Raw genomic sequence first — 26609 nt, 5'->3', positions numbered from 1 at the left:
TATACCACTAGACCACTCTCAACCTGGTAAAGATCTAACACACAACCTCCTGTGTGAGAGACAGGTACCTATACCACTCGCCCACTCTCACCCTGGTAAAGATCTAACACACAACCTCTAGGGTGAGATACAGACACCTATACCACTAGACCACTCTTACCCTGGTAAAGATCTAACACACAACCGCTTTGGGTGAGTTACAGACACCTATACCACTCGACCACTCTTACCCTGGTAAAGATCTAACACACAACCTCTTTGGGTGAGTAACAGACACCTATACCACTCGACCATTCTTACCCTGGTAAAGATCTAACACACAACCTCCTGTGTGAGAGACAGGTACCTATACCACTCGCCCACTCTCACCCTGGTAAAGATCTAACACACAACCTCTAGGGTGAGAGGCAGACACCTATACCACTAGATCACTCTCACCCTGGTAAAGATCTAACACACAACCTCTTGGGTGAGAGGCAGACACCTATACCACTAGACCACTCTCACCCTGGTAAAGATCTAACACACAACCTCTTTGGCTGAGTTACAGACACCTATACCACTAGACCACTCTTACCCTGGTAAAGATCTAACATACAACCTCTTTGGGTGAGTTACAGACACCTATACCACTAGACCACTCTCACCCTGGTAAAGATCTAACACACAACCTCTTTGGGTGAGTTACAGACACCTATACCACTCGACCACTCTTACCCTGGTAAAGATCTAACACACAACCTCTTGGGTGAGAGGCAGACACCTATACCACTAGATCACTCTCACCCTGGTAATGATCTAACACACAACCTCTTTGGGTGAGTTACAGACACCTATACCACTCGACCACTCTTACCCTGGTAAAGATCTAACACACAACCTCTTGGGTGAAAGGCAGACACCTATACCACTAGATCACTCTCACCCTGGTTAAGATCTAACACACAACCTCTTGGGTGAAAGGCAGACACCTATACCACTAGATCACTCTCACCCTGGTTAAGATCTAACACACAACCTCTTGGGTGAGAGGCAGACACCTATACCACTAGATCACTCTCACCCTGGTAAAGATCTAACACACAACCTCTTTGGGTGAGTTACAGACACCTATACCACTCGACCACTCTTACCCTGGTAAAGATCTAACACACAACCTCTTGGGTGAGTTACAGACACCTATACCACTCGACCACTCTCACCCTGGTAAAGATCTAACACACAACCTCTTTGGGTGAGTTACAGACACCTATACCACTCGACCACTTTCACCCTGGTAAAGATCTAACACACAACCTCTTTGGGTGAGTTACAGACACCTATACCACTAGATCACTCTCACCCTGGTAAAGATCTAACACACAACCTCTTGGGTGAGAGGCAGACACCTATACCACTAGATCACTCTCACCCTGGTTAAGATCTAACACACAACCTCTTGGGTGAGAGGCAGACACCTATACCACTAGACCACTCTCACCCTGGTAAAGATCTAACACACAACCTCTTTGGTGAGTTACAGACACCTATACCACTAGACAACTCTCACCCTGGTAAAGATCTAACACACAACCTCTTTGGTGAGTTACAGACACCTATACCACTAGACCACTCTTACCCTGGTAAAGATCTAACACACAACCTCTTTGGGTGAGTTACAGACACCTATACCACTAGACAACTCTCACCCTGGTAAAGATCTAACACACAACCTCTTTGGGTGAGAGGCAGTCACCTATACCACTCGACCACTCTTACCCTGGTAAAGATCTAACACACAACCTCTTTGGGTGAGAGACAGACACCTATACCACTAGACCACTGTAACCCTCTCAAACTGAAAACTTACCATCTACTTCCCCGCAGGACACATGAATCTCCTCAAGCTCCTGTGACGTCACATACGAGGTCCGTACAAGGGCATCCTTTAGTTTAAGGGTGAGTACATCATCTCGCAGCGTGCGCTTATACCAGGACTTGTTCACGTGCGGCTCCTTGCGAAGGTCAGGGATTGGGAACCTATAATGGGTTAATAATTATAAGATTGTGCATCCCCGCCCGTCCCATCTTTTTTCATCGCCCCCTTGAACTTTATAGACTCAAAAAAAAATGTTGAACTAGGGTCTGTATTAGTATTTGCCTATTGGCCTATTAATGTCCGGGAATGGCTTTTATTCATACCTATTGCGTCGAGGTATAACATTCCCATGTAAAAAAGGAGAATTGGTAAAATCATGTTCGTGGTTCATCTAGAAACACATGTATATGGTCCCTTATGCAATAAGAAAGAACATGAACACATTAAAAGGTGAAACAGTGATCTAAGAAAAATAAAAAAATAAAAAATGTCACTCCACACCCCATTTCAAAAAAACGTTGGATGAAAATCTAGCAATAAAAGTATATTGCTCGAACAAAACAGATGCTTTTTCTGTATTATGTCTAGTTAGGTGTATAAATATTAATTCATGTTTACAACTCCAAACTCAATGTGAGACACACTGTCTAATGTCAGAAAGGTTTCATATCACAATATTCCCTAAAATATGAACTTGTATTTCTACCAAAAGATCATTTTAGGTTCGTTATAAAACCATGTATAGAAAATGATTATATCATAATCATATTGTATTCATAATCTGCAGCACCCTGTACTTATTAAAAGTTGGCTAAAACCCTGCTATACCTGACGTTAACAGCCGCACATGGACTGGTAACCTCCACAATGACATGCTGGTCCGTGCTTGACGTCCCTTCATTCAGGGTCTCACTTATACTGTAAAACTGTTGCTGGAAAAAAATAATTCAACATTAATTTAAATTCTTCTAAAGTCCTCTCAATATTTAAGGTATCTAATGGATAAATAATCTTTCATTTTATCGTACCCTTTGCTATAATGTTAAATTTTGATGGATGCTGCCCCCTGTTTAATTTTGGTATTATTTAAAAGCATAAATGCAGCATCCCATAATAATAGACCACTACGTGTGACCTTGAACTTTGAGGTACGGTCATGGTTCTTGCATGCAACAGGTTGTCTATATGTACCAAACAATCCCTCTCTGCATGACAAAGTTCCAACCTGAACACGACCACCTATACTCTTTGTGCATATATGCAGCATTCAATAATGATAAAACACCAAATGTGGCCTTGAACTTTGAGGTCATGTCATTTTTATGTACCAAACACATGTTCCCTTTTATTTTGTTAATCCCTCTGTCCTTGACAAAGTTAAAGCCAGGACACAACCAACCATACTGTATATGCATATAAGCAGCATTTTATAATGATAAACCTGTAAGAGTGACCTTGACCTTTGGGAAAGGGACTTGAGTGTGACACGTCATCATTATGCACCAAACAAAAATTTGTGCAAAGTAATTTAAAAATCCCTCTTTGCATGACACAGTTAAAGCCCGGACATGAAAAAATGGACAGACAGTGCAATTTATATTTGTCCTTCTTTGGGGGCATATAAAATATAAACATACAAATGTGTCATAAAGGAAAATAAAGTCTTTTAAAAATTATCAAAATAATATCAAGTAACCAGTTAGATACTTAAAGTAAAAAATGGCTTCAATCAGAATCACATGTTGTTATAAAAGGTTCGGCAATCCTCATGTATTAGCTGTGTTTTCCCATCCACTCACTTTTACAGCTCAGAGTCCCTAAGAGTAACTTTATTTGGATTGCTTTTACTTCTCAATCAACAAATGAATCATTAGTTTGATTCTAAAATACATTTTTCAACAAAGAAATGACATTGGGGTTTGTGAAGTGTGATGCAATTATGATCATGGAACTTGTGCATCTCATACTGAAAACCATTCATACATCTTTTTTTTAATAGAGATAGAAGAAAACCAAATCTTAATGCATTTTGTCAAATAAGGATATGATTTCATATGTTTTATGAATACAGGGCCAATATTCAATAATGATCTTATCCATACCCTAAGACATGCCTCAGTGATTCATTCAGCCTATTGGCCAGCTAAATAACCAGCCAATCAAAACACTGCGTTTCTAATCTTAAGTTTAAGTTCAATGTAAGTTGCTTATTGAATAGTGCCCCTGGCCTGGATAGATTATAAGATATGGTAGCACTAACCCCAACAGTGTGGTACATTGACATGCCAGGTTTCATGTGGCTGGGGGTTGCGCCAGTGTCAGGGTTCAGCAGTCCATGTATGCGGTCCACGAGGGTAACATCTAACTCCATTTCCAACTCTCCAAGCTCCAGGCGTACGTCCATCTGTGGTAGACTACCCACACGGGAGTTCCTCTGTTAAAATGCCATCAGATTAACATTGATATGTACATGTATATTTCCACAGTGTGTCTTCCACACATATATACATTTACATCTACATTAATATACCATCAATCATTAGAAAATTTCTGTATCATAACCTTTTTAAAAATCCAAATACTCCCTACAGTCCACCTTTGTATGTCTTCTTAAAGAATGAGTCCAAAATGTACCTTTTCGGACTAGAAATTGTTAAAATTTTCATTGGGGAAACCCAAATCCCCCTGCCAAAACTTTAAACCAAATAAATTATGTTTCTGAGAGAGGGGCGCAAGTAAAAAGGGTACCTCCCTAAGGTACTCCCCTCTAACGGCGAAACCTGAATTCGCCCCTGCAAGTAGCTAGCGTATTTTGACCTACATTGTCACTAGTGTAGTATGACCTACTAGTGCAATATGACCTACCTTGCCACTAGTGCAAGGTGACCTACTAGAGTAACGTGACCTACCAAGTCACTAGTGTATTGATACCTTGTCACTAGTGTTAGGCCACTAACTAGTGTAATGTGACCTATCTTGTCCCTAGTGTAATGTGACCGACCTTGTAAATTGTGTAATGTGACCGACATGTGCAATATGACCTACCCTGCCATTAGTGTAATGTGACCTACTAGAGTAATGTAACCTACCTAGTCACTAATGTATTGTTACCTTGTCACTATTGTAATGTGACTAACTAGTGTAATGTGACCTACCTTGTCTATAGTGTATTGTGACAGACCTTGTCACTAGTGTAATGTGACCTACTAGTGTAGTGTGACCTACCTTGTTACTGGAGTGAGTGGTAATGTTCAGGCTGACACATGGCACCCCGCTGTGCATGCTGCTATACATGCCGCCCCTCCCTGCTTCCGCACTATCCCTCTTGAACACCAGGATCTGTAAAGGCCAGAGAAGATAGTTAGTTTTATTATACCTCATGTGACCTGTCCATGTTGAATTTTCCTATATATGGCATTAGCCAATCCTTAGTGTTACCCAGAGACAACGCTTTTCAAGGTGATACGTTACCTTGGCATGGGTCTAAAAATAGACACATGGAATTTCATAATAGATCGAGTCTCGGTTGACATAAACGTTCTCAGGTTAAAAAATATATGCTATCGCCCACGATGGCATTTGATATTTATATAATATAAAACTGGTAATTTCTTTGGTTTGGTTAAGTTATCCAAAACGGTTATTGATTGGGTAATATACAGCCGAAACACGTTGACTCAAACTCGTTCGGCTCAAACTCCTCGTTGGATCGAACTAGATGAAAGGTCAAATTTCTTTATACTGAAGGTAATCTTTCCCGCTTGGCTCGAATTTTCTGAGGTTCGAGGTATTTTCACCGGTCCCTGGGAGTTCGAGCGAACGAGGTTCGACTGTATAACCTATGATTACAATTAACCAATCAAATAATTTTAATGTGAAATCTAGCCAATAGATTTGTAGTGGAAAACTTATCAAATGTTTGTACAATCCACCACCAGTCTTATGACTTAAAAGACTTGACCTCTATGCAAGAAGGTTATTTCCCTTCTTTTTTCAAGAACAATTCACATTAGCATGACATAACTCTGGTGTACTGTTCTACAAATACTGAATTGTATCATGGAAATTCCTATATCAAAATATGTTCATACCCTATAACCTTAAGATGGGTAAGCATGAACTTAACTTCACCATATGTCATGTAATTACATGACCTATAAATAGACAGTTTCTCATTGGTCCATTACACCATCAGTGAAGCAAATACATCTCATATGAGGTTTGGTTTTTTTCCCACTCATAATTTTTGTCTAAAAATAGCACATTTATGATTCTTGTTTCAGAATTTACTAAGAAGGGCGTGAACAGATAAAACTTGGACAATGCAGTCACTGTCACCAGACATAATTTCTGACAATTTTTTGTGAGTTCATAGTGAATACCAACTTAGGCAAATAGAGTTTAAGAGTCATATACATGTAGGACCAAAAACTGACAAAACAATTTTGGATCAAAATCTTGTCAAAATTACGTATTGGCATAGGAAGGAAAACTTCGGACAGACCCTTAATCCTAGCAATATTAACATACTTGGAATTTTTGATGAGCACAGTAAATAAACATTACAATGATACAGATGCAATGGGTTTTTCCTTAATATTATATCGAGTCACAGCCAGTCAAACCAAACACTAATGGAATTTTGGATTTCATGAATGCCTGACTGGTAAATATGAGTAATGTTGTTGTTTTTTTCATAAATGCTGCATAAGGCTTTCATTTGTTTATTCATATTATATGTATTTAAGTTTCAGTGCGCGATTCCTATCTTTTACAAGTATGTCCGTATCCGTTAGCTGTTGATAATATTAATAATAATTATGTGCTATAAAGTGATTTGCTCTAAGAAAGGATCATATAACTTCCAGGATGCATTTGAGCATGATTTCTTCAAATTTTGGTAAAAAAATATTTTTGGAAATGAAACAAATGTTTCACTTCTTTATGAGAAAGAAGGAACTGTAACAAATCCGTCCATTTTCATAGAGTTTAAGTGTTCACAAATGCAATTGAAATTTAAATATTCATCACCAATGATACTAAGTGTTACAAGGGCATAAGTGTGTGCATGTAATGGATTATATGGCTATAAATGATGTACCTCTTAAATGTTTGAGAATAATATCTTTAAGTGGATGGTATGAATATTAAAGGGACTATTTCATGGTTTGTAAATTGCACTTTTTACGGAAAAAATAAGTTCTTACAAAATAAAGTGTCGCAAATCATAAAGAGTCTTAAAACTAAGATACTGACGGCTGGAAACCTTCAACAAATGATGATATATGCTCAAATATCGTCTTTGAAGTCCATGATTTTGAGTTAGAAATGTGATTCAGCAAAAAGGCTGTAGCATGATTGGTTGATTGACATTATCACTTGATGCTACCAATGTATTCAATAAAGGTTAAATTATCCATACTATGTTCTCTGAGTCCTTATAGGGCAGTGTATATTATGGTATCAGTTTTATGTTATTTCATTGACTGTGCCGGCAAGGGTTTGCTCCCCACGACAACCAGGTTGTTTATTTTGTATTTTCATCTACAATTTCGTTATCAAAGAGTAATTAAAATATAAGTCTTTTCAGATGCATTTCGAGAAAACTTTTTGGTGCCAAATTATAAGCAAGCTCCTTAAATGGCACAAACTGGCATCACCGTACAGATTTTTATTTCCAGGGTATTTTTTTGTCACTAAAATTCAAAAAAATGGTGTCACTTCACTCATACTTTAAAAACTGTATCATACATCACTTATACTTCAATATCTGGTGTCATACTTCACTAATACTTCAATTACTGGTGTCATACTTCACCAATACTTCAATAACTGGTGTCATACTTCACCAATACTTCAATAACTGGTGTCATACTTCACCAATACTTCAATAACTGGTGTCATACTTCACTAATACTTCAATTACTGGTGTCATACTTCACTAATACTTCAATTACTGGTGTCATACTTCACTGATACTTCAATTACTGGTGTCATACTTCACTAATACTTCAATAACTGGTGTCATACTTCACTAATACTTCAATAACTGGTGTCATACTTCACTAATTCTTCAATTACTGGTGTCATACTTCACTAATACTTCAACTACTGGTGTCATACTTCATTAATACTTCAATTACTGGTGTCATACTTCACTAATACTTCAATTAATGGTGTCATACTTCAATAACTGGTGTCATACTTCACTAATACTTCAATTACTGGTGTCATACTTCACTAATACTTCAATTACTGGTGTCATACTTCACTAATACTTCAATTACTGGTGTCATACTTCAATAACTGGTGTCATACTTCACTAATACTTCAATAACTGGTGTCATACTTCACTAATACTTCAATTACTGGTGTCATACTTCACTAATACTTCAATTACTGGTGTCATACTTCACTAATACTTCAACTACTGGTGTCATACTTCATTAATACTTCAATTACTGGTGTCATACTTCACTAATACTTCAATTACTGGTGTCATACTTCAATAACTGGTGTCATACTTCACTAATACTTCAATTACTGGTGTCATACTTCACTAATACTTCAATTACTGGTGTCATACTTCACTAATACTTCGATTACTGGTGTCATACTTTAATAACTGGTGTCATACTTCACTAATACTTCAATTACTGGTGTCATACTTCAATAACTTGTGTCATACTTCACTAATACTTCAATTACTGGTGTCATACTTCACTAATACTTTAATAACTGGTGTTGTGCCATACTTCACTTATACTTCAATAACTTGAGTCATACTTCACTAATATTTCAATGGTTTACTTTACTAATACTTCAATAACTACTGTTATACTTCACTAATACTTCAATAACTGGAACAAGGGTTATACTTCACTAATACTTCAATAATTGGTGGTATACTTCCCTTATTTGAGTTGTACTTCACTGATACGAATCTATGCGATAGTATTCCACTCAAGTGGATTTTGGAAATCAAAATTTCTGCAAAAATCCATGAGAGTAGAATAAAATCTTCAGGATCAAAATGCAAAACTAATGACACATTGATTATATACATTATTGGTTTAAATTACTTATAGGCCACAATGTATTGCATTTAAATGACATAATGGGCTGATTTTCAGAGTTGTTAAGGTTAACAATGTTGTTAACATCATTGTTGTTAACTTTCAAATGGCTCTGGAAGTTTTATGTCTACACTTGTGATCTGCAGTATTTTGAACAAGATCGGAGACACCTGTTTATCCTGTAATCGTTAATCTAAATATATGGGCGCATCATAAACTATTTCACCTTTTAAGTTGACAACCATGCCTTTAACAATGTTATTAATTTTAACAAAGTTCTAAACAATCAGCCCATTATTTTGTAACATGAGGTCATTTTTAACAATGTGCGCAATAATACTTGATGTGACATCAGAGGAGTGGAATACTGGAAAACATGTTTCATGATAATGAGTCACTTGCAGAATTCATATTACGTAATAAATAACAACAGATCATTTTGAATGCCTCACTAGCCAGTGTACACTTACAAAGTTATACTGCGTAGATATAATTTGACGAAACATATACTGCATAGATATAAATTGACGAAAGCTATACTGCATAGATATTAATTGACGAAACTTAAACTGCATAGATATAAATTGAAGAAACATATACTGCATAGATATAAATCGACGAAACCTATACTGCATAGGCATAAATGGACAAAACCTATACTGCATAGGCATAAATTGAAGAAACCTATACTGCATAGGCATAAATGGACAAAACCTATACTGCATAGATATAAACTGATGAAACCTATACTGCATAGGCATAAATGGACAAAACCTATACTGCATAGATATAAATTGATGAAACCTATACTGCATAGGCATAAATGGACAAAACCTATACTGCATAGATATAAATCGACGAAACCTATACTGCATAGGCATAAATGGACAAAACCTATACTGCATAGATATAAACTGATGAAACCTATACTGCATAGGCATAAATGGACAAAACCTATACTGCATAGATATAAACTGATGAAACCTATACTGCATAGGCATAAATGGACAAAACCTATACTGCATTGATATAAACTGATGAAACCTATACTGCATAGGCATAAATGGACAAAACCTATACTGCATAGATATAAACTGAAGAAACCTATGCTGCATAGGCATAAATGGACAAAACCTATACTGCATAGATATAAACTGATGAAACCTATACTGCATAGGCATAAATGGACAAAACCTATACTGCATAGATATAAACTGATGAAACCTATACTGCATAGGCATAAATGGACAAAACCTATACTGCATAGATATAAACTGATGAAACCTATACTGCATAGGCATAAATGGACAAAACCTATACTGCATAGGTATAAACTGATGAAACCTATACTGCATAGACATAAATTGACGAAACCAATACTGCATAGACATAAATTGACAAAACCTATACTGCATAGACATAAATTGACAAAACCTATACTGCATAGATATAAATTGACAAAAATTGATATGTCCTGTTAATCAAAACTACTTCTTGGTATTGGCTCTTCTAGGCGTTGTGCTGACCATTTAGAAACTAACTCATCCTCATAGAAAATACCAGGTCTTGTTGTAGGAATATTTCTATGAAAAACATGTTTTGATACTTATGATAGTCATACAATCCTATATATAAATATCACGTTTGAAGTGATTGTAACATTCTATTTGTTGTTGCTATTATTGATATCATCATTATACACTTAGCAGGAAACTGGTAAATCCTGAACTCAAACGATATTAAGTACATATAACTTATAATCGCTGAAGATATTGACAGTCCTCCGCTCAAGATTTGTTTTAAATTTTTCGTGATTTCCTCAGATGCAAACAACTGCGAATAATTTAAATCAGAACATTTCAACTGTTTGATACAGCTAGTTAGAAAATGAGGTAAGTTATTTATTTATTTATTATCAATCTCTTTTACTCTAAGATGAAGTATATCAAAGGCACACAAAATAAGTTCATGTAAGAATTTATTTTTTCCCTTGTTTTTTTTTTTAATTCATCATGTTTAACTCATTTGACTTTAAGATAAAAACAAAAAAAGCATTTGATTTAGGTACAGCTAAAAAAATATTAGCCTCAATAAATGTTGTTTTTAATGAATAGCTATGTGATCACATATTACCCAATTGCCATAATATCACTTTTATTTTTTATCTGTACCTATAAAATAATTCCGTTTTTTTTTTTTCATCATTAAAGATGCACTCTTACTCCCAAATAAGATTTACCACCATTAATATTGTTGTAATATTCCAAAAGGGATAAATAAATGTCGAAAACAATGGTTCTTATGAAGGATACAGAGTTTGATTTGAAAAAAAATGAACATAAAACACAATATTTCTACCGTATGAGACTGTAGTAGACAACAGAAAATCTTTTAGCATTCACCAATCATTTAATGTTTTTGCGCTTTCTGCTAAAAAATACACGGTTACAATCTTGTTATCAATAATTGATATTTTCCATAAATGCATTATTTAGTAAGTAGTTTAAGGTTTATCACTCAAAATTGATGTTTGTTATACATGTGCATGTATTGATTTTGAATAAGAGTGTCACTTTAATGTCAAATGAGTTAAACATGATAATGCATTTAAATTTTAAAAAAAGAAGATAATTTTTAGCATCACTGTATATTGTGCACCTTTAAAATTTTGAATGTCTCGATTACCCTGATTGTTTGACAAAAAATGATTTTTTATTTTGGTAAAGCCATGTAATTGAAAGGTTTGACCTGAGTTGACGACCATAATGGTATTATTTCCTCTTTTTTAATTTAATTTAGTGAACATAATTTCCACTATGTTAATGCAATAAGGTACCACGTGAATGTTTTTATGTTTTTGAGATAATCCCATTAAAATGTTTTAATTCGTAGAAAATAAATATGTTGTAAATAAAATCTTTCATGATTGTGTAGTTTTATATACCCAAAAGGTGTGACATGACTATCATCATAAATTATGCATATGCATATTTAATTAATTTTGTGTTATGGTACTCTTAGGCAATTATTTAGTATTTCTTGAAATTATACTGGGAAAAGGGTAGCATATGACATATGGTACCTTTATATTCGCAACATTTTTATCATTCCACAAACATATTGTTCCGTTTAAAAATGTGCCATATGACATGATGGAGCCTTTTTCCATTAATATTTTCATGGATTATCACCTGGTACTTTCTTGTTCTTGTATAATTTATAGGTATAAAATTTATATTTTTACGTCACACGTAGATATAATGTAACTGTATTAAAATATGCCAAAAAGGCATTTTGGTAAAAATGTAAGTTGGCACCTTTCTGCACTAAGGGGGCGAAATGATGATGGTATTTTGTATGTAACCATATTTATTTTTTTCAGATCTCCTAACATTGTCACACTCCTGCTGTTCCTGGCTGTTGTTGTAAATGGACGACAGATTGCCAGTCACCACCTGGCAACGAAACATGGGAACGATATCAGGGACAACATGCTGACGCAAAAAAGAATTTCTACCATGTTACTCGGACATAACCACATGTTACTAAGACATAGCCCCATGTTACTAAGACATAACCCCATGTTACTAGGACATAAACGATTAGAGCGAGGAATATTTCAGAGCACAACAGGCCCATACCACCAATACAGACCACCATTACTTTTAGCATCAAGCGAGTGTGCCGCCATCGATAAGTGCTCATGCACAAAGGACCTGACAATCAACAGACCGAAAATAGACTGCAAATCGCAGAAACTACAGGAAATCCCTAAGTTCAAACTGTTAAATACCGTATATTTTGCAATTGACTTGCAATGGAACCTCATAAAGTCAGTTCCAAATAACAGTTTTGCAAACTTGAAAGTAAATCGTATTGACCTCCTTGAAAACAAAATCCAGAACATTGATATAGATGCATTTAAAGGAGTTGAAGAACTGCTGGAGGAACTGCTGATTTCAGGAAACGACTTATTATCGATACCATTTAGTAGTATAATAAAACTGCGATACCTGAGAAGACTAGCACTGAAACATTTTACACAACAAACGCCCGTTGGCCTCAACTATCTGAGTTTTTTCCCTCGATTGGAAGCACTGGAGTTTAGCGACATTAACAAGCTCCAAGTAAATGTCTCTGCATCTGACGGTGTTTTACCAAAATTGCAGCACTTAGAACTACGAAATGTGTATATTCAAGAAATTCCACTCGCATCCTTGCAATTTCTAACAAGTTTGCGAGCCTTATACATACGTCACAATGATATTCCTACATTGTTAGGTCGCAGCTTTGAGAGGCTTACTAACCTGCGGGACCTCGATCTGTCGTATAACAATATCAATTTAATCAATCGAGACTGCTTTCTTCAAGTATCAAGAAGTCTGAATAAACTTAACCTAGGCACAAATAGCTTCACTTCGAGCTCTCTTGAGGCTCTCTCCAGTCAACAGTGGCCGAACCTGGAAACCCTCATTCTGTCCTACAACAATGGATTGCGAACCATGCCAGGCTCAGTGTTTCAAAACATGCCCGATCTGAGATACTTGTACATGACTGGAGTTGGAATAACCACAGTATCAGGCAGTCTTCTGTATGGCTTACAAAGTCTCACGTCATTGGACCTAAGTTATAACAATATCGAAACAATCCAGGATAATTCCTTTGCAGCAGTTGGGGAAAGCTTTGAACTGAAGCTTGACAATCAGTTCCACTTTGAAAGTGGAAGCAAAGCATTGACAGTTTCACCAAATTCTTTCTCTGGTTCACAAGAGAAGATTTACTTTTTAAATCTTGACAATACTCCACTTGCTGTTTCTCAATTTTGGAACACACTGAAAACCTTGACCACCATAAAAGAAGTACTGTTACAGAAAACTGGCCTCACTGATATTCCTGAACTTGCCTTCGAAAACAACAAAGATCTGAACAAGCTTGACATTCGAGAAAACAGCATTAAATCTCTGAAGCTGAAAACCTTCAAGGGTCTGGAAAACTCTCTGAGTGAAATAGATATATCAGTAAATAACCTTGACACCCTAAGTGAGTGCATTTTCCAGAATTTCACCAAGCTACAGGTAATAAATTTAAGAGCGAATCCACTGCATTGTGATTGCCGACTTGTTTGGCTTCATCAACACTTGAATAAAGAAGTCAATTTTGACAACATTTACAGGGAAGAAGTCATGTGTGCTAGCCCAGCTCATTTAGCTAACAAAGTTCTCTACCAAGTTCCATTAAACGACCTCAAATGTGAAAATCTGACCCCTGTTTCCTGTTCAGAAACTGGAAAACCAACCACTGCAAGTCCAACTACCATTGGTCCAGTAGACAACCAATTGAAACTTTCTATCCCTAACACTTCGCCCAACTCAATTACAGTTTACTGGAGTGTCAGGAGTATGTCTGGCATCACTGGATACAAGCTGGAGTATTTCGTACCATCAGATGTTCACCAGACCAACGAGGTAAATATACACAGAGATGTGACCCTGCATGTAATACACAAGCTGCGTTCTGGGACATTCTACACTGTTTGTGTAACAGGGGAAGTTAACCAGGCTGAAAATGCAAAGCTTCGAGATTGCCGCACAATAAAAACTGAAGATGACGCCAATAAATCTTCAGGTCAAAACGGAAACATCGATAATGATGAACTAGGGAAGAGCAGGCAGATAATGATTGGTGCAATCATCGCATCAGTAGCTATCATTGTTTTGATAGCTGTTGGTGTCTGTGCGGTGATCAAGTACAGATACAAGGCCAAGAGGATGACTGAGCTTCTTGCTCTCACATCTCCGGTAAGACAACAGCCCCATGTGTGTGGTTCGCGAGAGGACATGGCAAATTTTCCTTACCCTGCACAAAATGACTACACAGAGATCAACCCTGCCCAGCTTGCCCATTACCTTGCAGGAAGTCGGAGTCCAAGGAACCTGCAGCGCCAGTTTGGGTTTGAAAGCCTGCAGGATGACAGTCCCTACAATACAATGAACTCTTGCCAGCGGATGAGATTCCGGCGGAAAAACCCGTACGAAAATGATGACGAGGAGTATGTGGCAGAAACAGAAACACAAGAAGAATCAGATGAAGAAACTCCACAGATAGATGAAGGTGTATGCTTCAGCAACAGTGAGGAAATACTGTTCAAAACAGATCTAGCTGAGCGCCATTCAGCTCCGTCCAGACTGGATGGGAAATCAGACAGAAACTCTCGTCCCTTGCCTGCCACGCCAGCTGAACAAGGCAAAACTGTACCTGCTAAAGACAAGAGGAGAAGCAATACAATGCAACAAAAGAAGGGCAAGAAGAAGAGGAATGAAAAGACAAATGAAAATATTTCCACAGTGTCAAAGGACAACCAAAATTGAATTTGAACATTTGCTTTATTGTTATTGATAACATTCTGTGATGTACTGACATTATTAAAGTATTTAAGTCTCTACTACTGATGAAGTTCTTGATAAATAATGTGATATATATAATAAACCATTAATGTTCGGTGTGGTGTCCTTAAAATGTGTGTGTGTTGGAGGGGGAGTGCGGGGGAGGGGGAATTACTTGCCAATTATTTAAGCAAGTGTTAGGTCGTGATAAAAAAGTTTCTCTGGCAACATATGTACCAAGTTTCATTTGAATATCTTCAACAGTTTTTGAGATTCGCCAAAGCTTTTTCACAGTCACCAACATCATCCAAAATCTATATTTGTTCTCAGAATTAAATTTGTTCTGACATTTATATCGTCCTTTTCAATTTATTTCTGGTGCTGAATAAGAAGAACAAGCTTGATCAATTTTTGCATTTGCCATCTTTCTAAGACTGTGTTGAATGACCCAATATTATTACTGGCCCGAATTTCTCAAAACTTCTTAAGGTTAACAGGCTTAAGTAGCTTATTTCAATTTGATTTAGATAAATAAAAAATGGTTAAAATACATACTCAAATATGATTTTGATAAACAAAAAATGATTAATTGTAATTAAGATTATCCATATTCAAAGTCTAAAAAAATCTTAAAGAAGTAAATATATCACAAATAATAGAAAAACAAGTAGTGAGCTAAGCTTAAAACTGTTATGAGAAAATTAAAAAGTTTGGAAAAGTTGGGCTTTGGCGTCAAAAAAACACATACATGTAACTAAATGAGGGCGGAAAAAGGATAGCGTTTTCTTGGTAAATCTGAACATAACCTGTTTAATATTTCAAAAATCATATTTCGCAATATTTTGGATGCATCCTTTTTCTTAGTAATGTCTTCTTTTTTTGTTTAGATTAATTACCACTGACGAATGATATATATGGTTTTCAATGCAAAGACATGAATTTTTCTAATGGAAAAAAAAGAGTTTATTTAAATGGTGTTTAATACTGCACTCTCACAGATTTACAGATTTTTTTCCATTTTTTGTCTTGAAATGAGCCAATTCTTGCGTAATTATGTGCAAACCAGGATATAAGACTGCTGATAAAAGATCAGATTGCAGATTTTCATATTTCAGTTCAAAAATTAATAAAAATTTGCGATCTGATTTTTTGTCAGCAGTCTTATGACTAATTATAGCGTAAATATCTGCAAACTAGTGATAAAAATTGCTGACAATAGATCAAATCTCAGATTTTCATATTTCCGTTAGAAAATTAATGTTTTATTGCTTAAACCGTTACTAACCGTAGTCAAAAATGCATAAAACATGCATTTTTGACTGTAAATATAAAAATTTGCATTCTAATTTTTTGTCAGCAGTCTTAAATAACTGGTTTCCATGCATTTTCGCGTAAATTGGCTCATTTCAAGACAAAAAAAATAAAAAAAATTGTGAGATTGCAGGTTTAAAGGATCGTGTTATCATGAGATTCCATTCTGATGCTTCATGCAAGGCGCATCAAATGTGTTAAGAATGTAATGGCAAGACTAACTGAAAACTGGAAAAAATTATACATGTGTTTTGAAGCTCTGAAAAAGGTGACTTAATTTTTTTTTATATACATATAAACATTGTATAGGCTTGTAAGGCAATAGAACGCGCTGATAAATGTGTAATTACCAAATGGAAAAATTAAGGAAATGCCATACCCTGATATTTTGTCGAGAAAAAGTAGTGTTGAAAATTTACGTTCATGAAAACAGAATTAAATTAGGATTTTTCAAAGGAATAATAAAAATATAAAAAATACTTGGTCAATGTTCTAGATTTTTTTGAGATATAGACATTACATGTTTTTTAATGTAAAAAGATAATTTGGGATTGACAAACTCACATTCACATATGGGGGATATGCTTATAAACATCAGTTGTCTCCCTTGAATAGAAGCAATCACATATGGGAAAATACACACAAGCATCAGTTTTCCCCCTTGATTATAAGCGATTCACATATCAGAATATGCTTACAAGCATCAATTGTCTGCCTTGATTATAAGTGATTCACATATCGGAATATGCTTACAGGCATCAGTTGTCTCCCTTGATTACAAGCGATTCACATATCGGAATATGCTTACAGGCATCAGTTGTCTCCTTTGATGACAAGCGATTCACATATTGGAATTGGCTGTCTCCCTTAATTATAAGCAATTCACATTTGGGAATATTCTTACAAGCATCAGTTGTCTCCCTTGATTATAAGCAATTCACATATGGGAATATGCTTACAAGAATCAGTTGTCTCCCTTGTTATAAGCAATTCACATATGGGAATATTCTTACAAACATCAGTTGTCTCTCTTGATTACAAGCAATCCACAGGAATATGCTTATAAACATAAGTTGTCTCCCTTGATTACAGACAATCTTTATATTAGAATATGCTTACAAATATCAGTTGTCTCCCTTGATTACAGGCAATTCACACAAGATAGATGTGCAGAGTGTGGGGCTCGAACCATTTAATATGAGCTAGAAGTGTTACTTACTGAGCTATCTTGTCAACTTGTTAACCTTATTGCAAACTACAAGTGTTAAAATCAGTTTCAAAAGAAACATGATCAACTTGGATTTTTGTCTGTAAAACAATGGTACCTTAAGAACTGGTATAATTTATTATCTTATCTTATCTGTTCTATTTCTATTGAACAATAAAAGACACGTTTTGATATTATGCACCAGTCAATTGTAATCACAGCCCCCCAGGTCCGGGGGTTTACCGGGAATAGCCAGGGAAATGGGCCGTGTTTTTACCTTCGAGGTGGCCCCGCAGTGCCAGATGAATGTGATGGCTTTGTCTTCCCGCCAAATATGGCGGAGAATGGGACTTACCTGGAGTCCCTTGGGTGCAGGGGCATTTGGCGGGGGTTTCACGAGCAGGGGGCGTGGTTACAATTGACTGGTGCATAAGGTTGACATGTTATACTGAAATATATTATCAGCACCAATTTGTTTTGCACAGAACACCAGTTTTAATCAAGCGACCTCATTGCTTTCAGAATATAAAGAGCGCTTATGCCAAAATGGCAAACTATCTCATATGAAATAATAGGCAGTTTAAGTCTGAAGCCTTAGAAAGCAGACAGATGCCACTAAATGAAGGATTTAATCAAAACCATTAACTCTGCTTGAAATCCAAGGTGCTGAATTTGACATCCTAATCAACATTTGTCAATAGAGGCTGAACATCATTCTTAGAGGGTAAATTGATACCAAAAGTTCATAAACTAATTATTCTAGGTAAGAAAAATATACTTATATTATTAAAATAACAATTTACAAAGTATTAGGGATTTTAAGGATGCTTTTTCCTGTATTATATGCAAATGTCATGTACACATGTACATGTATTTTTATGTTTGAGCAGACTTGAATGTAGAGTAGTATTGACTACTTTTCAGGGCTAAATATGGAAAAGGAACTTGCATTTTTTAATGGTTGGATATTATATGAAGCAAAACACAACATGTTATGAATAGGCATAGTATGGTATTTGCATTGTTAATCCAAAGTTGAATACAAAATAAATCCCACTGTTTATAATAATAAACATTAATCCTTTGTTAAACGATTACAAGAAAAGCCCCTCCTGTCCAGCCTTGCCTTAATTTGTTCTTTACATTGGACAGGATACAAGTTATGCGCTTGTTTTCTTTTCAGATATTAAAATAGTAAATATTTGACAACATTCCCTGTGTGGTGCCTCTTTCCCCCAAATAAGGGCCCCTCAGGTGAAAGCAGGCGTTTTTAGTCAATACACACCTGAATGGACTGTCATCTCCAGTGATAAACAGGTCAATAATAAATGAGTCAGTCTATTAGATTACAGTATTGGGAAATTCCTTCATGATAAGAAAACAAATGTATTGTGACATAAAAAAAGCATTAAAGTTAGTTTTTAAAAGATAAATTTCAACCTTGGATACAAGACAAGAATTAGTTAACATAGAAGTGAATATTAAATTGGGACTATCTAAGTGTGACATAAGTTTAACCTTTCCTCTGCACATGACAGAATAATTGATAGTTTTGGACTGGATATATTCAGAGATTGTAACAATATGGCTGTTTAATGAGAACAGGTAAGCTTTAAAGTTATTCAATAAGGTAATATGTATATGTTGATCTCAAAAGGCATTCAAATGGTTTAAGAAAATATCGTGAACGATATTTACTCATTTTATAAATGGTACAAGATATCCCTGGTCATTGACACTGTGACAACCTTTACTTTATATGGTATCACTCAAAATAAATGGTTTACTTTTATATTTGAACTACAATGACTTAAATGAATATTCAATTTTAAATCTGGGCTTCAAATTTATTGTATAGGGGGACAGACAAAACTAATAGATCGGGATCAGAAACAGAATTAGCGGAAAGAGAAAATAAAGGAATCATGTGATCATAGTTCAATGACCCATTCATACTTTCATCCATTATAAAGCAATATTATTTGAATTCAGTGATGCTGAAACATTTTCAACGAAACTGAAGATAATATTATACCAGTGATGCCTGAATTTATTTAATATCACTGGTAGGCCAACATTTAGATACAATTTTTTTTTAGAATAAATAGGTTTCCTTTTTTCACCTTAAATCATATCTAAATATGAAAACTAACTGCCTTGAAAGATTTTTGTCCCATTTTAAACTTAAATGAACTAAATTCAATAAATTTGCAGGTATTATTTTGAAAGATGAGTTTGGGATTGATATGGATATTAAAGATTTATCCGAATTGTTCTTTGCCTGTCCTGTATATCTTACTATGTAATTGACCCTTCATAAATATGTCCTCTCCTCAATTTCTTACAACACAATTACCTTTCTATTTTTCTTATTCATTTTCAATTGTATATTGTAAGCATTGTGATTTTTTTTGAGATTTCAATTCTGTGTTTTCAGAATGAGGCTACAACCAAAGAGTGAAATCAGCATAATGTTGTTGGCGCTGCTTCTACAAGCAGTCCATGTCAGTGGGGAGATATGTGTGTCACCAACTGTACCATCCAACCTCTGTGAATGTAGGCTTGAAAATGGGGTGCGTAGGCTTAATTGCCAGGACAAGCGTCTCACAGACATTCCAACTTTCACACCAACCAATGACATCTTTGATGAAATAGACTTTACCTATTACATTCAAGAAAGTACAGCCAGCAATAAAATTTCAAACATTCCAGACTATGCATTTGAAAATATAACTACCAAAAAAGTAAATCTGCTGACAAATCCAGTTTCATCAGTGAGTTTTAACGCATTTAACAGCGTCAGCTCAAAAACATACCTAGAGGAACTACTTATAGAAGGGAATTTGACAAACTTACCACCAACAGATCCACTCGGGACCTTAACAAATCTAAAGTATTTGCATTTAAAAAGTTACCAAAAATTTGTCCTAATAGGTGCGGATTTTCCATTTCCAAATCTTGTAACACTAATACTTGATACTTTCATTGGATTAACAACAGTGAATCCCGCTGCTTTTGCCCCCCTGCAGAATGTTGAAGAGTTACATCTTGAAAACATGCCATCCATGACGACACTTCCAATACAGGCTTGGAATCAGCTACCAAAGATCAAAGACCTCCGCCTTAAGAACCTTGCAGTATCCACCATTGAAGCTCAAACCTTTCACAGCTTACAAAACCTAGAATTCTTGTATATACATTACATATCAACATTAAAGACTATACAAAATGGAGCGTTTGGTGCAGCAAGCAGCACACTAACGCACCTTTACCTCAAATACGATGATCTATCAGACCTTGGATTTTTGGCTTCAGAGACGTTTCCAAATCTTACCCATCTAGACCTGAGTTATAACACTAAACTGTACAATGGTCTCATCTCCCCAAACTTCACAACCCTGACTGCTTTGCGGACAATGAACTTGGGTGATGTAGGGCTATCTTCAGTGGGTAAAACAATGCTTTCTGGACTTGGTTTGCTTCATACACTTGATCTCTCGTACAATAACATTCAAACAGTAGAAAATCAGGCCTTTAGCTTAATGCCAAATCTGGTGGAATTACGGATGAGCAAACAGACACGTGTCATTAACTTTGCGCAGGATGCATTTCAAGGAATTGAATCTTCATTGGAACATTTGCTACTGGATCTAAACAGAATCAGTTATACACAATTTTGGCCCTTACTTGAAACACTGACAAATCTTGTTGAACTGAATTTAGAAGGAACAGGACTCACTGAAATACGTGACTATACATTTCAGAATAACCAAAAATTATCCAATTTGCACATTAAGTCAAACAGTATTTCATCCATAAACCAAAAGACATTTTTTGGCCCAAGAAATACTCTTCGAGTCCTTGACCTGTCCCTAAACCGTCTGACAACAATAAGTGCCTGTTTGTTCAGTGATTTTCAACCAAAGCCGACCTTCTACTTCACGGGCAATCCCCTCAACTGCACATGTGACCTGACTTGGCTGTTTGATTGGGTATTGACCCACCCTACGAGGCAGCAACAGATAGACGCAGCCCTTGCATATGTGGGAACGTGTGGATCCCCAGCTAATCTTGCAGGCAAGTATATGCTTGACGATTTTCAAAAGGTTGATATGTGTCCCACTGGTGGAGGGACCATACCCCAGTGTCCAGATCTGTATGCAACAACAACCCCAATACCGACTACAACAACCAGTGCTTCAACCATTGTCTCGACCACACCACCGCTAGCTCCAATACCAGACTTTGAGTTGCTTGTAGTCCTAGCAAGTGAAAACTTTATAGAACTAACATGGACAGTTTCAGACAAAACTGATGTTACAGGCTATCAAATTAACATGACTGCAAATTACATAAATGATCCTGTCATCAAGAATATTGTAAAAGAGGACAAAAATGTTAGATTTTATGAGCTAAAATCTGGGGAATACTTTTATTTCTGCTTAGCTTTAAGAATAAACAGTCAACTGAGGACTGAAACAAAAAAATGTGCCAGTGCTAATACACTACTTGTCCAGACAACAACAACTGAGGCTGTAACCCAAACCCCAGAGGCAAACATTGGACTTATAGCTGGCCTCAGTGCCGGAGGAGCAATTCTCATCATTCTTATCATTGTCATAGTTTACCTACTGCTGAAGTCAAATAAACAAAAGAAGGCACCACCAAGTACCTCGCCAATGACTTTTACCATGCATCCACATGCAAATGTTCCCCAAGCCGGTGGCACAGCAAAACGGTTTGCCAAGAAGCCAGACAAAGAGGGCGCCACACCTGATGATATAAATATCACAATGATATCAAATGGTGATATGAACAAAGGCCGCATATCCGCTGGTAGCTACCAAGAATTGCATACAAAAGGTTTGGACAATAATCCAATGCCTTCTTCGTCAAAAAATGGGGCATACGCAATTGGTCCTGATCATCGAGGAGGGGCATATCCAAGCAGTCCAAGCAGTCCAGATCATTATACTAACAGTTTTGACCAAAGACCTTTACCCCAAGCCCCGGGAGGAAGGCGTGGGTATGTTAATACAGGTTATAAGAAAAGCAACGAACACTTACCAGAGACCTCCAAAAATGAATATTCGGAAGCGAGGTATTAGTTTACACTGCATGGATGGCAATTGTTCTACTGTGTAGGATAAGTGATGGATGTAAGTCAAGTTTCCTTTATTCACTCATTCCATAACATACATGGATACTTGAGGTAACAAGAATAGTGTAGCACATAAGTTTGAACTATTCTAAGTGCATGTAAGTGTGACATATGGTAATGTTAATACCAGTTTAACATGACTTCTGTTTACATGCAGCTACTATGCAGAAAGTGTAATTGTATTCAAGAAACATATAGATCTGTGAACACAGCTTATTGTGGAATGAACAAAAGACAGTCTGTGTTTGCTGGAATGATTTGGCTCCATAAGCAGCCACAAATACAATGTGTTCTGAACCTTACAATGATATGGGTCAATTTTGACGGAGTTCATGAAAACTGGAGGTGCATAACTCTTGTTTCAAGCCATACTGACTTTGCTTAACAAATGTTTCACACACATACTAATTAATTCTGACACAATGGCTTTTAAAAGCAAGCACAACCAGCTGTGATATTATATATTATAATTTATGTACATATCAAAGAATTATATATGTACGTATATGTTGCTTTATTTAACTGGATTCATACATTCCTTTTTACTTGATACCATTATTTAACTATTATATATAATCATGCTCATTTATTTTATTAAATCTTTTCAATTTTTTGTATATAATTTGCATCATTGTCAACTGCGAGCGGGGCCTAACATATATGCATTTAATTTGTTCGCACACAGGAACTTCACAAGTGAACAAATAGCCTTGAAATCATTGAAGCATGGTACTTGAATACAATTTTCTCAAGTATTCGTGATCTTCTTTCTACTTAACATCTAAATAGGAATGGGATGTTTAAGTTGTTCTCCTTTAATCTGACCTTAGCTTTACAGATTTAAGAAAACATTTAACACAAACACATTTAGAACGAAGTTAAGCAGTTATTGCATTGAATTATATAACTGAATTTTTAGAAGAAGATTTTTACTCAATACACTTTATGTATAAGCAATTATTACCATCCAAGGTTGGTTAAATGGTCTATTTATTTATTTTAAACAGCTCATTTTTCTAAAAGGCTGCATGTGTATTGCCCTATATCAAAAGCTATTTACAAGTTTCATGTTAAATGATAATATTCCTTTGTTCATGGTAATGTTTAGCTTGTTTAGTTAGGATGTTTTGAACCAGTTGATCTTGTTCAAAAGCATTTGTCTAGTTAACATTAGTGCCAAGTTTGGTTCACATTTCAGCAACTACATTAAGCTTGTATTAGTTGAAACATGCATCACTTTTGGGAAAAAAACTTACAAGTTTCAAAATACAACTCCTAGATACAGATCTATATATCTTTTATATTAGGCAAAGTATTTGGCAATTATAGAACATAATATTTCTCAGCTGTTTTTGAATTTCTAAAAGCGCATAATATAAATGAAATCATTCATTTGTAAATGTATCACTGAACAGCTAAGAACGATTATATTTTACATTCCATAAAACAGAGGTGTAAATTTCATAAATAATACATATTGGGCTAATAGTTCAGAACTTTGTTAAAGTTAACAACACGATTAACAGCATCACTGTTAACTTTTAAACGTAAAATATTTGTTCATGTGCTCACAAATTCAATTATTTAATTATAAACAAGTACAGCTGAAACTGTTTTCTCATATGTTGCCTGAAATACAGCGGATCACAATTAATGTATCCATTAAACTTCCAGAGCAGCAAGGACTTAAAGTTAACAATGATGAAGTTAACATTTTTGTTAGCTTTAACAGAATTCTGAACAGTATCCTGTTTTATCTCAACGAATGTCAGATGTGCTACATGTATGTACCTTGTACTATTGTTATTTGTTGAAATATAACTCTATTAATGGTTGTGAAAATGATAATATATCCTGTTAAAGTAATTCTTTATATTGTCTTTGTTATTTTTTATATTGTTCATGAAATGTTTATAGATATAATGTTTACTATGAGAAATAAATATTTTGTATATTTTTCTTGTTATGAGTTATAAATAGTGACACCTTTTTAACATTGATTATATATAAACTAAGCAAAACGTGCCTGCCGATCTATTAAACAAAGCATGTTAACATCGCCATTATGCACTGATGTCAATGTTATGTTATACCACCGCCCAAACTAGAACTAGCCTTTTTTAAAACACGTTTACAGTCTCGTTTGATGTTACCGCACCGCAATTGTATTTGCGGCTGTGCCTGATGTGGACTGCTTATGATATCCGTGGCACACCCAAAAATATCTCCACTTTTTGTTCAAGCTAAGAGATTATATGTTACATGTACTTATACTGTATGTACACCCATTACTGACAATCTTTGCATGTGGTCGCAAATTAAAATCCTTCAGCAGATAATCATTGATAGGGGGCAGAATTAAAAGAGCTACTTTTCAATGCTTTAAAACCTTGAAATGCTCAGTCCATTTGCAAACAGAAGCAATGAACATTCTTCACAGCCAAAATAGCATAAAAAACATCCATGGTGGTCTGTTACCAAACTGTTCGAAGCAGGCAAACTTGAACATGGCTATTACCTGGGTCATATCTTTGCTTGACTTTCACTGTTTCATAATCGATACTTTCAATTCCATACACTATGTTAATTACTCAAATTACAAATCTCTATTTGATGTATTGCATGGTAAATAGTCTCGGGTTTACATCCATGAAAATACTTATTTATTACGTTTAAATTTGCACCTTCCATTGGGGCTAATTGGACATGTAAGGAACATATACCCAATGTATCAAGTAGGTATTACATTTCTTCACAAGGCCAAAAAATATATCCGAGTTTAAAGGTGCACAATATGGGTTGAAGCCAAAATGTTTTTTATGATTAACTCACTTTGACTTTAATGAGCAAATCAAAAACATATGATTGTGGTACAATGAAAAAAGTATTAATGATAGTTTGGCCCTGAGGAATTTATGGCCATGTTGCTATTAATTAAACAACAAGACGCCAATGCGGCAACGCCACATTAAAGCTGGATTTTTTATTTGACGATGCAACTTGCAGACCTAGGATTTGAGCTAGTGACCTAATATTTTTAACCAAACAGACCCATTTTATACTTATCAGAGATATTGTTCATACTAATAATCTGATCAACAGAAACTATTCCATTTGTGTGAGGAAAAATGAATATTTTTCCTTAGATTTGACCTAGCCCACCCGCTCAAACTCCGGCGGGGGGGGGGGGGGGGGGGGATCATTTAAGTTTAATGAGTTATGATAATGGATTAAAATTGGCATTAACATTTATTGGTTGCTATTAAGGCAAGGGTTCTTTTGTTTTTGTTTGAAGTCAAGTCGACACTGGAAAACAAGTCGCGAATGCTTAGCATGACATTTGGGTTGTTGAGAATGAAAAAAATTGATAATGTATGTTTTTAACTGTAATCAACATAAATAGTCAATAAACTACAAAAAATCATCTACGGTCAAAAAAAAATCCAGGGCCAAGGTAAGGCTTGAGTTGCCCTAAACATAGGGATTTTTCTTAAGGCCTAACTGAAAATGTGTTAATGCAATAAAAAGTTAACCAAAAAATCAAAACATTTCAAAAAAGCTATTCTCCAATGAAACAAATTGTCATCTGATCATCAAATAGTTTGAAATATAT

The 26609-nt window shown here is 35.6% G+C and overlaps 3 protein-coding genes across 4 annotated transcripts in view; 2 read left to right on the top strand and 1 right to left on the bottom strand.

Annotated features, from left to right (window-relative positions):
- LOC128209839 (autophagy-related protein 2 homolog B-like) overlaps positions 1 to 26609 on the bottom strand; it is a 79467-nt gene that overhangs the window by 32495 nt on the left and 20363 nt on the right. The window contains exons 13-16 of one of the 2 annotated variants that reach the window (XM_052914079.1): positions 5084 to 5197; positions 4119 to 4292; positions 2687 to 2790; positions 1850 to 2019 (exon numbers count right to left, since the gene is read on the bottom strand). In XM_052914079.1, coding sequence (XP_052770039.1) covers positions 1850 to 2019; positions 2687 to 2790; positions 4119 to 4292; positions 5084 to 5197 — 562 coding nt within the window. The remainder of the gene's footprint in view (positions 1 to 1849; positions 2020 to 2686; positions 2791 to 4118; positions 4293 to 5083; positions 5198 to 26609) is intronic. The other variant, XM_052914080.1, reaches the window with a different exon arrangement.
- LOC128209840 (uncharacterized) lies at positions 10668 to 15432 on the top strand. The gene is made up of 2 exons (XM_052914082.1): positions 10668 to 10826; positions 12317 to 15432. Exons 1-2 carry the CDS (start codon positions 10822 to 10824, stop codon positions 15300 to 15302), a joined length of 2991 nt encoding a protein of 996 aa, XP_052770042.1. The 5' UTR covers positions 10668 to 10821; the 3' UTR covers positions 15303 to 15432.
- Positions 19126 to 24952, top strand: LOC128209841 (uncharacterized). The gene is made up of 2 exons (XM_052914083.1): positions 19126 to 19440; positions 20273 to 24952. The coding sequence occupies exon 2, from the start codon at positions 20274 to 20276 to the stop codon at positions 22941 to 22943; it is 2670 nt and encodes an 889-aa protein (XP_052770043.1). The 5' UTR covers positions 19126 to 19440; position 20273; the 3' UTR covers positions 22944 to 24952.

This window comes from Mya arenaria, chromosome 11, assembly GCF_026914265.1.
Source record: "Mya arenaria isolate MELC-2E11 chromosome 11, ASM2691426v1".
Taxonomy (NCBI): domain Eukaryota; kingdom Metazoa; phylum Mollusca; class Bivalvia; order Myida; family Myidae; genus Mya; species Mya arenaria.
The sequence above is the reverse complement of the archived record's forward strand: the minus strand, read 5'-3'. Positions and strand labels throughout refer to the sequence as shown.